A 14,083-nucleotide genomic window follows, 5' to 3' on the forward strand; every position below is an offset into this window, starting at 1 on the left:
ACACACACACAAATTGTGTGTGTGAGTGTGATGCTTTCTGCCACCACCACTTGATAACTGGTGTTGGTTTGTTTATGTCCCCCATAGCCTAGTGTTTCTGCAAAAGTGACCAATGAAATAAGTACCAGACTTGAGAATAAACCATAAGTACTGGAGTTGATTTGCTCACATAAAACCCTTCGAGGCAGTGCTGTAGCATGGCCACAGTCCAATGACTGAAACAAGTGAAATATGTAAGTTGCTTATTTAAATGTTTCTGTTGTTGTTGTTAAGCTGGATCAATCAGAACTATAATCAAAAGTACTTTACTGACAACCATCAGGTCTTTTTTTTATTATTTCTATTAGGCATAGTGTATCTAGTACAACATTGCACAATGTTTTCTTGCATATTTTAAGATGGTTGCATGTGATGTGAGGGACATTTGGTTGCTGGCTATTTCTAGCAGGTAAACGTATGAACACTGCCTCATTGGTTCAATTCCATGCAGTGGCTTATTATACATGGCAACCAAATACATTTTCAAACTTTGTTTTCTGCTCTAGGCACAAGGCCCAAAATTCTGGGGAGGGGGCCAGTCGATTAGATTGACCCCAGTATGTAACTGGTGCTTAATTTATCAACCCTGAAAGGATGAAAGGCAAAGTCGACCTTGGCAGAATTTGAACTCGGGATGTAAAGACAGACGAAATACCGCTAAGCATTTTGCCTGGCGTGCTAGAGTTTCTGCCAGCTCACCACGTTTTCAATAATCTTTTCTACTCTAGGTACAAGGCCCGAAATTTTGGTGAGAGGGGGCCAGTCGATTAGATCGACCTCAGTATGCAACTGGTACTTAATTTATCAAACCCGAAAGGATGAAAGGTAAAGTGAACCTCAGTGGAATTTGAACTGAGAACGTAAAGAACGAAATACCACTAAGCATTTTGCCCGGAGTGCTAACGTTTCTGCCAGCTCACCACTTTTGCATTTTCAAACATTCACTACAATATGAAGAGAATGTACAGTAGAAGACAGATGATACAGTTGATTGTACAGACATGGATTATTCAGGGGCTCCATTGATTATGACAAGGAGTGTTCCAGTTGATTCAATCAATGAAGCAACCTGCTTGTGGAATTAACGTGCAAGTGGCTGAGTACTCCACAGACATGCATACACTTAATGTAATTCACAGGGAGATTCAGCATGACATAGAATGTGACAAGGCTGGCCCCTTTGAATTACAGATATGACTCATTTTTGCTAGCTGAGTGGACTGGAGCAACATGAAATAAAGTGCCTTACTTGGACACAATGCACAGCCAGGAATTGAACTCACGTCTTAACAAACTCATGAGCCAAATACGCTAGCCACTGAGCCATGGACCTATACATTTAGGATTTTCATGAAATATCAATTAAGTCAATACTTCGTTGATGTTTAAGAAGCCATTTTGTCTTTTTGAAAGCTATAAAACATGGATGTGATTATTTGTTCAGCTGCAATTTGTTTCTGACTGAATAAAATGAAAGTGAAAAATTAAAATTAAGATAAATAAGAAGCAAAGTTGCCTCAGGACGTCAATATTTTTGGAACTTCGGTGTTTGCCGCCAATCCCTTCCCAAGAGCGAACCAATCTTCGGAGGTACGTGGTATGAATCTTCTCGGCTGCTTTTTTCCTGTAGTGGACATGCAAAATAAAGCATGCAGTCAAGGTAACTACCTATAACATTCAGAAATATCAAAGGTGCCTTCGTGTCATTAGAAGAAAGGGAGATGGAAGAGGGTGGGAATAACAAACAAACAATGAGTGTGTAATGGACGTCCTACTAAAACAGAAAATGTCTTGGACAGTTATGATGAAATCATGGCACAAAAGAAAAAATAAATAAACACATTGTTTACATAATTCCTTAAATATAGAACTAAATAAATAATTTATTTTCAAGAGGTAGGAGTGACTGTGTGGTAAGTAGCTTGCTTACCAACCACATGGTTCCGGGTTCAGTCCCACTGCGTGGCACCTTGGGCAAATGTCTTCTACTATAGCCACAGGTTGACCAAAGCCATGTGAGTGGATTTGGTAGACGGAAACTGAAAGAAGCCCATCGTATATATGTATATATGTGTGTGTCTGTACCGCAACATCGCTTAACAACTGATGCTGGTGTGTTTACGTCCTCATAACTTAGCGGTTCGGCAAAAAAGACCGACAGAATAAGTACTAGGCTTACAAAGAATAAGTCCTGGGGTCGATTTGCTCGACTAAAGGCGGTGCTCCAGCATGACCACAGTCAAATGACTGAAACAAGTAAAAGAGGTAAATATGTAAGATATTTGGTCTATTTAATAAGTTAAAAATAAACAGAGTAGACAGGTTTTTCTTAATCACCTAAATATGCAATCAAGCGGGAAAAAAAAACTTGAAAATATAATTATTTCAAACTTCAGTGGATTTTATATAATTAGTAATAAACACCATAATTATATGATGAAGATACATAATTTAAATTGAATTAATTTAAAGTAATGGATTGACTGCAGTGTTATAACATGCTGGAGTCTAATGACCTATCAGTTACTGTGGATATAATGTTTGATATTTATGCATCAATTCTCTTATATATATAAAATTTGAATGAAATTGGTTGCGTAGTTCTCGAGTTTTAGGGATTCACACAGACAGACAGACAGACAGACAGACAGACAGACAGACACACATTCTCATTTTTATATATATAGATAAGGATTTTCAAGCGAGATCGTTGCCAGTACCCCTGGACTGGCTCTTGTGCGGGTGGCACATAAAAGACACCATTTTGAGCGTGGCTGTTGCCAGTACCGCCTGACTGGCCTTCATAGTATTTTCGAGCGAGATCGTTGCCAGTGGCCCTGGACTGGCTCCTGTGCGGATGGTACATAAAATACACCATTTTGAGCGTGGCCGTTGCCAGTACTGCCTGACTGGCCTTCGTGCGGGTGACACGTAAAAGCACCCACTACACTCTCTGAGTGGTTGGCATTAGGAAGGGCATCCAGCTGTAGAAACTCTGCCAAATCAGATTGGAGGCTGGTGTTGCCATCCGGTTTCACCAGTCCTCAGTCAAATCGTCCAACCCATGCTAGCATGGAAAGCGGACGTTAAACGATGATGATGATATATGTATATATATATATATATATATGAGTTACAAAATGAGATAACAAAGCCAAGGCTGTGAGGAGTTTTCAGGACTTTATAAGGAAATAGATATAGTTTTACAGCTGTAAGGCTTTATCTTATTTTGTCTAATACAAGACCCACATTAGACTCCTCACTCGTATCACTATCCAACCAAGAGTTTAACTATAGTCTGTCCATAGCACTTACTTAGCATTACCTGCCACTCTCTGGGTCTTCTAGATACCAATACCTCTCATATATATAACGTTCGAAATGCAGAGTAGATAAAACAGGGGACAACTGATGAAGGGATTGTTCTTTATGTTGCCTGTCTTGTTTCTCTATTTGTTTCTTTCATTGTTTGAAAAAAAAGTTCGTTTTCCATGCTTTTATTTTTTTATGTTCTCGTTTTCCATTTTGTTCACGTTTTTTTGACGTCCTGCACTCATATATGCATGTATATGTAGGTATGTACATATATGTATGTATACATGCATATATATATATATATACACATACACACACACACACACACACACACACACACACACACACACACACACACACACACACACACACACACAAACTTACTCAAAGCAGGAAGGGAAGTACCTACTACCTTTACCTTTCAGTGATTACATTGTACCATCATGGTGTATGTTGTCTACATTATTAATTATATAAAAAAAATTATTGAAAGTTTTAAAAGTAGAGTTACAAGTTCACAACTGAATCGTTTTGTGAATGAAATATGTCTATAAGAGTGAAACAACAAAAAACCCTTAATTTTTAGACAAATAATATCAATGTAGAAGAATAAATCAATAGTAAAAACAAATACCTATCACTGGTCTCCGTACGATATAATCGATTCGAGACAGAGGCGAGAAAAGCTTGTACAATATCTTGGTCAACCTGTAAACCAGCTTTCAAACACCTGAAAAATAAATAATTTTTTGTTCAAGTATTATTACATTGATGAACTCTAAGAAAATATAAAAATACTGTACAAAATTAAGGAAATATATAAATTTGCAGACCTTATCAACAAGAGATTTTTATGAAAGCCAGCATAGACTAAATATGTATAAACACAGAAATAAAATATCAAAGAGATTAAATTAAGGAACTAAGTCTGAGTATAAAGCAACAAAATAAGTAAATATGGAAAGCTTCTTAGAATGCAGAAAAAGGAATAAATTTAATAACCTCTTCACCACCATCTCTTTTCACTCTTTCCAGCTGGGTTGGTTATGTATCTGTTCTACAGCAAGATCTGTTCCTGTCTCTCTATCATACTGTAATCTCTCAACACTTGGCACGTAGCCACCTCCTTTCAATACTACACCCTCATTCAGTCGATGGGTCACGTCTTGTGAGGTGCTTGGTGACTTCACTAGAGCTGGTGTCATGAAAATAGCACCTAGTAGACTCTGTAAAATGGTTGGCATTAGGAAGGGCATCCAGCTGTAGAAACATTGCCAAATCAGACTGGAGCTTGATGCAGCCTCCAGGCTTGCCAGTCCTCAGTCAAACTGTCCAACCCATGCCAGCATGGAAAGCGGATGTTAAACGATGATGATGATGAAGAAAAGATATTTTTAAACATCAAATGGCTAAAAAGGTCCAGCAGAGAAAAATAAGATCAAAGGGGTCCATAGCTAAAAGTGGTTGAGAACTACTGCTCTAAAGTCATTCAACCTGCTAGAAACAGCAGCCAAAATCTCTTAAAAATCATCTTAAAAAGATATGTATTGGATGACGCAGAGCTTAATATATAAAAATAAAAATGGCTGGAACATCATTTAACATGCATGGTCTGTGCTGGTATGGATTAGCTTTGATCATGGGTTTCCTTAAATCAAAGTGATATGGGGTCAAAAAAAAAAACACAACAGCAGCAATCTTACCTGCACACATTCGTTACTGCTGTGTCCCGAAGGTTTTCTAAAGTAGCCATTAATTTATTTTTGGGGTGATTGCTGGTCCGTTTGTTTAAAATGCGATTCTCATCAGTGACTGTAATTTTTATGTTGGCCTCTTGTGTTGCATATTTGTTGAGTTTACTGAGCACAGGGGATGGTATAACGAGGTATTCCCGCAAAGATGCTAACATGGTACTCGCAAGACAAGGAAATTTGGTGGCTAATTTACCAAGAGCCTTTGAAAAGAGAGAAAGAAAAGAAACAGGTGACAGAAAATACATATTTCAACATTGGAAACCGAAATAAGAAACATTCTGGAAGATAATTGAATACAGAAGTGTGTAACGCACCTCTAGAGATACCATTTGTAACGGCATATGCATTAGAAGTAACTTTTTGTCTGTTATGGAGTTGATCTTTTCGGTCAATCGAAGACATAGATTCTCAGCTTCTACAAAAAAAAAAAAAAGAATTTCAAATAAAATATTTTTCATCTTTTTTTTTTCTATCTTTTACTTCTCATCCATCAATACCAGTTCTTTATATCCACACACCCTCTCTAACCATCCCTCACTCTCTCAATTTTATCACAACCTCCTAGAAATAACAGTCATATCTCCCTACTGTTACAAAAAAAAAAGGTGGGATGCGCTGTGGGGTCTAGAGAAAATGATGGAATGACCATGGCTGGAATATGCTTGACCAAGGGTCTGCTTGGTTAATGACTCTGAAAGAATGAATAGCAATGTTGACTTTGGTCAGGGTTGATCCCAGACCATAGAGAATCAGAAGAAACAGTATGAAGCATTTTGTCGCACACTCTAACACCTCAGCCAATTGGAAGTGACCATGGCAGAAGAAGAAAAACAAGAAAAACTTCACAAGAGCATATTTAAAAAAAAAACTTCATCTCACAGATGAAACAGAGAGTCAAGATGAACAGATGAAGATTGTGTGGATACAAGAAATACAGCATCTTATAAAAACCATGTTTGCATTGTAAAAATGGATATTATACAAAACTGTGATGGTGAAGATGATGGTGATGATGTCTAGCCATATGTGTGTGTTGTGTTGGCACTCCGTCGCTTACGACGACGGGGGTTTCAGTTGATCCGATCAACGGAACAGCCTGCTCGTGAAATTAATGTGCAAGTGGCTGAGAACTCCACTGACATGTGTACCCTTAACATAGTTCTCGGGGATATTCAGCGTGACACAGTGTGACAAGGCTGACCCTTTCAATTACACGCACAACAGAAACAGGAAGTAAGAGTGAGAGAAAGTTGTGGTGAAAGAGTACAGCAGGGTTCGCCACCATCCCCTGCCGGAGCCTCGTGGAGCTTTAGGTGTTTTCGGTCAATAAACACTCACAACGCCCGGTCTGGAAATCGAAACTATGGGTGCCCAGAATTAGACAGGCTTGGAGGAGAAGGGTGTGGGAGCTTAAAGACCCTGCAAACGGACAGAGACTTAGAGACAAGTTACTTGAAGCATTTAACGAAATAGAAGGGGATATAGCATCATACAACGTGGAAGACAATTGGAGATTTCTGCGGGACAACCTGTTGAAAGCCACCGACCAGATTTGTGGGTGGTGTAAGGTCCCCTCCCGACCCAGAGTAACGTGGTGGTGGAACAAGGAGGTAGACAGGGCTATTAGACAAAAGAAACAGGCTTGGAAGGACTGGAAGAACGGTGGTAGCAGGGAATTGTACCAATGTGCCAGAAGGGAGGCTAGGCGACAGGTTTATTTAGCCAGAGGGGAAGCAGATAAGGAAAGATTTGCCAATGTTCTGCGCCGTGAGGACCAAAGACTCGAGGTATTTCGTGTTGCAAGACAGTGTAGGAGAGAGAATAGTGATGTTGTAGGAGAGAAATGTGTTCGCATGGATGATGGTACGCTTGCATTAAATGAGGATGCAAAGAAAGAGGTCTGGAGATGCCACTACGATAGATTGCTTAATAAAGAGAATGAATGGGAGAAAGAGAGCCTGCCGTATGTCGACCCAATAGAGGGACCAGCTATCCGAGTTGATAGTACCAGGGTAGATAAAGCAATTAAGAGTATGAAGACCGGGAAAGCCCCCGGCCCATCAGGAATCACTGCAGAGATGCTCAAAATATCTGGCAGTGTTGGCTATAGCCTAGTCACCCGTATTACGAACCAGGTGATACACGAAGGAGTCATACCCAATGACTGGTGTAGCAGCATCATAGTCAACTGCTACAAAGGTAAAGGGGACGCTTTAGATACAAATAATTACAGAGGCATCAAGCTGTTAGATCAGGTTATGAAAGTTACAGAGAGGGTCATAGCCCAACTAATTAGGGAGCGAATCAATTTAGATGAGATGCAGTTTGGGTTCGTGCCAGGTAAAAGCACTACTGATGCCTTATTTCTAGTGAGACAGTTGCAGGAGAAATACCTAGCTAAGGATAAACCTCTGTACCTGGCTTTCGTTGACATGGAGAAAGCCTTTGACAGGGTCCCCCGATCCCTTATCTGGTGGTCAATGAGGAAACTTGGGATAGAAGAATGGTTAGTGAGAGCTGTGCGAGCCATGTACAGAGATGCTGCCAGTAAGGTGAGGGTTGGAAATGAGTACAGCAATGAATTCCAGGTAGAGGTAGGGGTCCACCAAGGTTCCGTCCTCAGCCCCCTCTTATTTACCATAGTCCTCCAGGCAATCACAGAGGAGTTCAAGACAGGTTGCCCCTGGGAGCTCCTCTATGCTGATGACCTTGCCCTAATTGCGGAGTCACTATCAGAACTAGAGGAGAAGTTTCAGGTGTGGAAGCAAGGTCTAGAATTGAAGGGCCTTAGAGTCAACCTAGCTAAAACCAAAATCCTAATAAGTAGGAAGGTAGATAAAACACAAACCCCTTCAGGTAGATGGCCCTGCTCAGTATGTAGAAAAGGAGTAGGTAGTAACTCTATAAGATGTACCCGGTGCAAGCTATGGACACATAAGAGGTGCAGCAACATCAAAGGCAGGTTAACTAGCAAGTTAGTTTTTGTTTGTGGCAGATGTTCAGGTGCAATAAAGACTGCAAACAAACAGGAAACAACTTCTATCTCATTCCAGGGTGAAAAACTAGAGGTAGTCGATAGCTTCCGCTATCTGGGCGACCAAGTTAGTAGTGGGGGTGGGTGCGCTGAAAGTGTAGCTGCTAGAATAAGAATAGCCTGGGCAAAGTTTAGAGAGCTCTTACCCCTGCTGGCGACAAAGGGACTCTCACTCAGAGTAAAAGGCAGACTGTATGACGCATGCGTACGAACAACCATGCTACATGGCAGTGAAACATGGGCTGTAACTGCTGAGGACATACGTAAGCTCGCAAGGAATGAAGCCAGTATGCTCCGTTGGATGTGTAATGTCAATGTGAATACCCGTCAGAGTGTAAGTATCTTGAGAGAAAAGCTGAACATTAGAAGCATCAGTTGTGGCGTGCAAGAGAGACGATTGCGCTGGTATGGACATGTGGTGAGAATGGAGGAGGATAGCTGCGTGAAAAAGTGCCACACCCTAACAGTTGAGGGAACCCGTGGAAGAGGTAGGCCCAGGAAGACCTGGGCTGAGGTGGTGAGGCAAGACCTTCGTACATTGGGCCTCACCGAGGCGATGACTACTGACCGAGACCTTTGGAAATGTGCTGTGCGTGAGAAGACCCGGCAAGCCAAGTAAGATCGTTGCCAGTGCCCCTGGACTGGTTCTTGTGCGGGTGGCACATGAGATGCACCATTTTGAGCGTGGCCGTTGCCAGTACCGCCTGACTGGCTCCTGTAGGATTTTCGAGCGAGATCGTTGCCAGTGCCCCTGGACTGGCTTGTGCGGGTGGCACATAAAAGACACCATTTCGAGCGTGGCCGTTTTCGTGCGGGTGACACGTAAAAGCACCCACTACACTCTCTGAGTGGTTGGCGTTAGGAAGGGCATCCAGCTGTAGAAACTCTGCCAAATCAGACTGGAGCCTGGTGTTGCCATCCGGTTTCACCAGTCCTCAGTCAAATCGTCCAACCCATGCTAGCATGGAAAGCGGACGTTAAACGATGATGATGATGATGATGATGATGATCCTATGACCGCGAGTCCGCTGCCCTAACCACTGGACCATTGCGCCTCCACTTGTCTAGCCATAAGTCAGCTCACATCAAGCAGACTTGTGCTCAAAAGTATTCTTACCATGACTATCCCATTTGAATACACTGTAACCCAAATAATCTAAAGTGGTTGGCATTGGGAAGGACAAAGCAGACATTGGAGAATAATGTAGTCCTAAGACATATTGGATCCTGTCAAACTGTCCAACCCTTGCCAGAATGGGACATAGATGTTAAAAGATGACAAAAGGGTGAATTCTTTTTAGACAACCAGATGTAATTTGAAAGAGAGATTTAGCTGCTATTTCTAGCATGTTCAATGATCATATCATCCTTTATTGGCTTCATGTTGAAGATATTGATGATGACAATGATGACACCCCCTGCTCCTTCATACTTCCAATACTATACCCCATTCAGTTGAGGAGTCTTGTCTTACAAGTACTTGATGACCTCACCAGTGCTGGTGCTATGAAAAAATGCACCCAGGACACTGTGAAGTGGTTCGCATTACGAAGGGCGTCCAGCTGTAAAATCCCTCCAAAGTAGACCTTGGAGTTTGGTGCAGCCCTCTGTCCTGTCTGTTCACATTGAATCATCCGAACCATGGTAGCAAAGAGAAAGGGACGTTAACTGATGATGATGATTATAATGATCCATTCAGATTGTATTTCTTACCAGAGTCATCCCTGACGGCCCAGAACAACAAATCAACACAGGCAGCATTACTACAGACCATCAATTCATACGGATCAAAATGTAACTGGCGAATGTCGGAAGCACTTCGTTGATATTTGCTTTGGAGCTCTGTTTGTCCGGATAAATATAAGGATTTTACAAAATCTTGCACTTCCTTCATAAAAGATGCTGGCAGATCTGCACAAAGAAGACATTTTCAATAAATTTATATCAAGTGTTTAAAATTATAGATTAAATAGAAACAAGAATAAAATAGGAGAAAAGTGGTAAGAATATGGAGTAGAGGCTGTGACAAAGAATTAGAATTACAGGATTTTAAGAATTTTCCTAAAAAGGCTGATCATATTATTAAAGCAAAAAGACAAGGTCTGATTGAAGGGGACAAAAGAAACAGTGTGAGATGATAGATTTTGCAATACCCAATGATAATAGAATCGTTGACACCAAAGGAATTCAGGAAATTTAAAAAAAACATCTTTTATCTTGACCTGGCCAGCGAGTTGCAGAAATTATGAGAGACTAAGGTGGTAATTATTCCTCTGGTATTGGTGCACTTGGCACAACATCCAAACTGCTATCAATGAGGTTGAAGAACATCAGAATTGAAATATGCATTGTCAATCTGCAGAAATGTACCATCCCATATCCTAAGAAACATTCTTGAGGTTTGAGGAGACTTGTTGTCACCAAACCTCAAGATAAAATACCTGCTCACTAAATTAGCAAGTTATAGAAATAATAATAATCCTTTCTACTGGAGATACAAGGCCTGAAATTTGAGGGGAGGGGATCAGTTAATTTTATTGACCCCAGTGTTTCACTGGTACTTAATTTATTGACCCCAAAAGGATGAAAGGCAAAGTCAACCTCAACAGAATTTGAACTCAGAACATAAAGATGGATGAAATGTCGCCAAGCATTTCACCCGGCGTGCTAACGATTCTGCCTGCTTGCCACCTTAATTATAATAATAATAATAATAATAATAATAATAATAATAATAATAATAATAATAATAATAACAACAACAACAACAAGAGCACTCAGAGAGCGCAAACCTCTGCCAAAGCAACACCGTCTTTTCAACAATTAGCCAGAGATGATTTTTAAAATGAGAATATCTGAAATAAACTTGACTGCTCTCACAAACAAGAATACTAAAAATGAACCCAACCACGCTCAAAAATTAAGTAAAAAAAAACAGGAAAAATAATCCAGAATCCTTGTCCGGTAACGGATCGATCCCAAAATCTAACCAGTTCGTGCCAGTCACGAAGCCAAACATCCCTGAAAGTTTCATCCAAATCCATCCAGCTGTTCTTGAGATATCTTGTCCACAGACAAACAAACACAACTGAAAACAATACCTCCACCTTTGCTCATAATAATCCTTTCTACTGTAGGTACAAGGCCTGGAATTTGGGGGAAGGAATTAAGTTGATTACATCAACCCCAGTGCATAACTGGTACTTATTTAATCGACCCTGAAAGGACGAAAGACGAAGTCAAACTTGGCAGAATTTGAATTCAGAACGTAGTGAAAGACAAAACACTGCTAAGCATTTCGCCCAGCATGCTAACAATTCTGCGAACTTGCCACCTTAATAACAATAATAATAATAATAATAATAATAATAATAGTAATAGTAATACTACTACTAATAATAATAATAATAATAATAATAGCAATAATAATGATAATAATGAGCAAACCACAGCACATACCGAAGGCGCACAGAGCTGCGCTCGGTAGTGAAGTGAAAGCACGTTATAAAAATAAAACTACTGAACAATAATAATAATCCTTTCTACAATAGGGACAATGCCTGGGATTTGTAGGGAGGGGGACAGTCGATTACATTGCCCCCAGCAGTTGATTGGTACCTGTTTCATCAACTCTGAAAAGATGAAAGGCAAATTTGACTTCAGTGGAATTTGAACTCAGAATGTAAAGAGTCTGATGAAATGCCACAAAGCATTTTGCCCATCACACTAATAAGGGCTTCCAGCAATTTTAGGCGAAAGGATAAGTCAACTGATTACATTGACCTCAATATTTGACTGGTATTTATCTTAGCAAGTCTAAAAGAGATGAAAGGCAGAATTTGAACTCAGAACAAAACGACAAAGAAATGTCCTTAATGTCTGCTGTGCTAACAATTCTGCCAGTTCACTACCTTCAATAATAATAATAATAATAATAATATTAGAAGAAAACAGATAAATAAATAAATAAATGAGGGTTGTACTTTTTTCAAGGACGATACAAAGGTAGAAGAGTCTCTTAAGGAGACACAAGCAACTGGAGAAGAAAAAATATTGTAACAACCACCAATAACATATTGAATTTTAGCGAGCATTAAAAAGTTAATTAAAATATAATTATATAGTATTGACAAGACATTATTAGTCAATGATTAAAATTAGTTCAATTATCCCAGCAAAATACAGGGGACAACTCTGTGCATGTTTCCATCTTATTATACCTCTTCAGCAATACAGACTTCACTGTACTTGCCAAAATATAGATGAGAAAAACTATGTAGATATATAGTATTGTACACTAATTGGTAGAGAAAATTAGAATAATTTTGAGAATAAATTACCCAAAGATACCAGCTACAGGAAAGATCATAGTGTTAAATTCAGTAGAATAATTATAAAATTTCTTCAAAAGGAACTGACCTTTTTCTTGTTCCAAGACATCTCTGAGCAAAGTAACCACTACCAAGGTAACTGTCTCACTAAAAGATCTGTATGGAAATCGCAGCAGATGACCATACTGAAAATAAAATAAAAACAGACATTGAAAAGTCAAGACCTTAAACATGTAACAAACAATATACAATTTAATAAGGTTCCTTTTATGAACTAAAAGAAAGTGGGAATTCCACAGACAAACTATATCCATTCGATCTCTACTATTAATGCTAGAACTATCCATGCCTTTCTCAACAAGCAAGCCGTATGTCACTCCCTCAGAATCTTACATGGTTTACAAATCCTTTTTCTTTTTTTATTTTATCCATTATATTTTCCTCTACAAATGCTGTATTAAACACTTTTGATGTAATCCTTCTTTCCTATGTATGAAATCCTCTGGAATTTTGCAGCCAAGAATTTTCCTACCAAAATTGTTTTACACAAGTACAAGCTGAACATCAGTTGCATCATCCTTACCAATCTCAGAGAAATTATAATAATGGCTGTCGACACCATCTCTCCTCACCAGATGCAGACTTAATAATCAAAACAAAAATTGTCTTTTCATATTTACAACACAGGAAATGCATTTCAAAGATTTGGATATTGTTAGGGTAAGAATATTTTATAGATGGCTGCTTGCCAAGTGCATGGCCTAGTGGTTAAGATACTGCTCTCATCATCCCACAGTCATGATTTCAATTCCCAGACTGGATGGTGCATTATGTTCTTGAGCAAGCCACTTCACTCCACATTGCTCCAGTCAACAAAGTTGTAAATGACTTCCAGTAACAGCTGAGAAGTTAACCCTGCAATGGACTGGCATCCTGTCCAGGAGGGAGTGTTGTTATCTCCATACACCATGGACGCCAGCTTAAGTTCCAATCTTATGAGTCCTAGGTGAGGGTCATGACAAAATTTAATTCTTAATTCTTTTCTACAATTAATTGTTCAAAATGTGTACAACATATTTCACAGACTGAAACAAACTGAATAATGAGCCTGGATGTGAGTAAGATTTGAACCCTCGGCCTTGTGATTACTACTCAAACATCTTAACTTCATAACACTTGCATCTCCCATAATTATAAAATACAGGAACAGTAGAGAGTGAAGTCAAATGAGATCCTAAGTAATCCACAAGTGATCCTAAATGAAATCTATATTATAATTCTGCTTGTTCCTTTTTGTTTAGGCTTGGTTTCTACAGCTGGATGCCCTTCCTCTTGCTTATCACTTTGAAGAGTGTACTGGGTGCATTTTATGTGGCACCAGTACTTTTTACATGGGATCATCACCAGTTGGGCACCAGCACCAACAGGGTCACCAAATAACTTGTAAAATAAAAAAAAAAACCCTTAACTGGAAAGCAGGGAGGCGTATTGAGGGGTATAGATTTGTGCCAGTTGAGAGATTAACTTTCAAAATATAATTGAAACAGTGTGTCCTATTAAGAGATATGATGTACAAAAAGCATTAAAAACTAAACATAAATTCCAAAAAG

General features: G+C 39.5%; 1 protein-coding gene across 13 annotated transcripts in view; it reads right to left on the reverse strand.

The window, feature by feature from the left end:
* Positions 1-14,083, reverse strand: part of LOC106872207 (phosphatidylinositol 4-kinase alpha) — a 134,454-nt gene that overhangs the window by 73,033 nt on the left and 47,338 nt on the right. For all 13 annotated transcript variants that reach the window (XM_089353322.1, XM_089353319.1, XM_089353318.1 and 10 more), the window contains 5 exons: positions 12,562-12,658; positions 9,856-10,053; positions 5,423-5,523; positions 5,058-5,308; positions 3,989-4,084 (listed from right to left, as the gene is read on the reverse strand). In XM_089353322.1, coding sequence (XP_089209448.1) covers positions 3,989-4,084; positions 5,058-5,308; positions 5,423-5,523; positions 9,856-10,053; positions 12,562-12,658 — 743 coding nt within the window. The remainder of the gene's footprint in view (positions 1-3,988; positions 4,085-5,057; positions 5,309-5,422; positions 5,524-9,855; positions 10,054-12,561; positions 12,659-14,083) is intronic.

The sequence above is a fragment of the Octopus bimaculoides genome, chromosome 6 (genome assembly GCF_046866305.1).
Source record: "Octopus bimaculoides isolate indiv1 chromosome 6, ASM4686630v1, whole genome shotgun sequence".
NCBI classification, from domain to species: domain Eukaryota; kingdom Metazoa; phylum Mollusca; class Cephalopoda; order Octopoda; family Octopodidae; genus Octopus; species Octopus bimaculoides.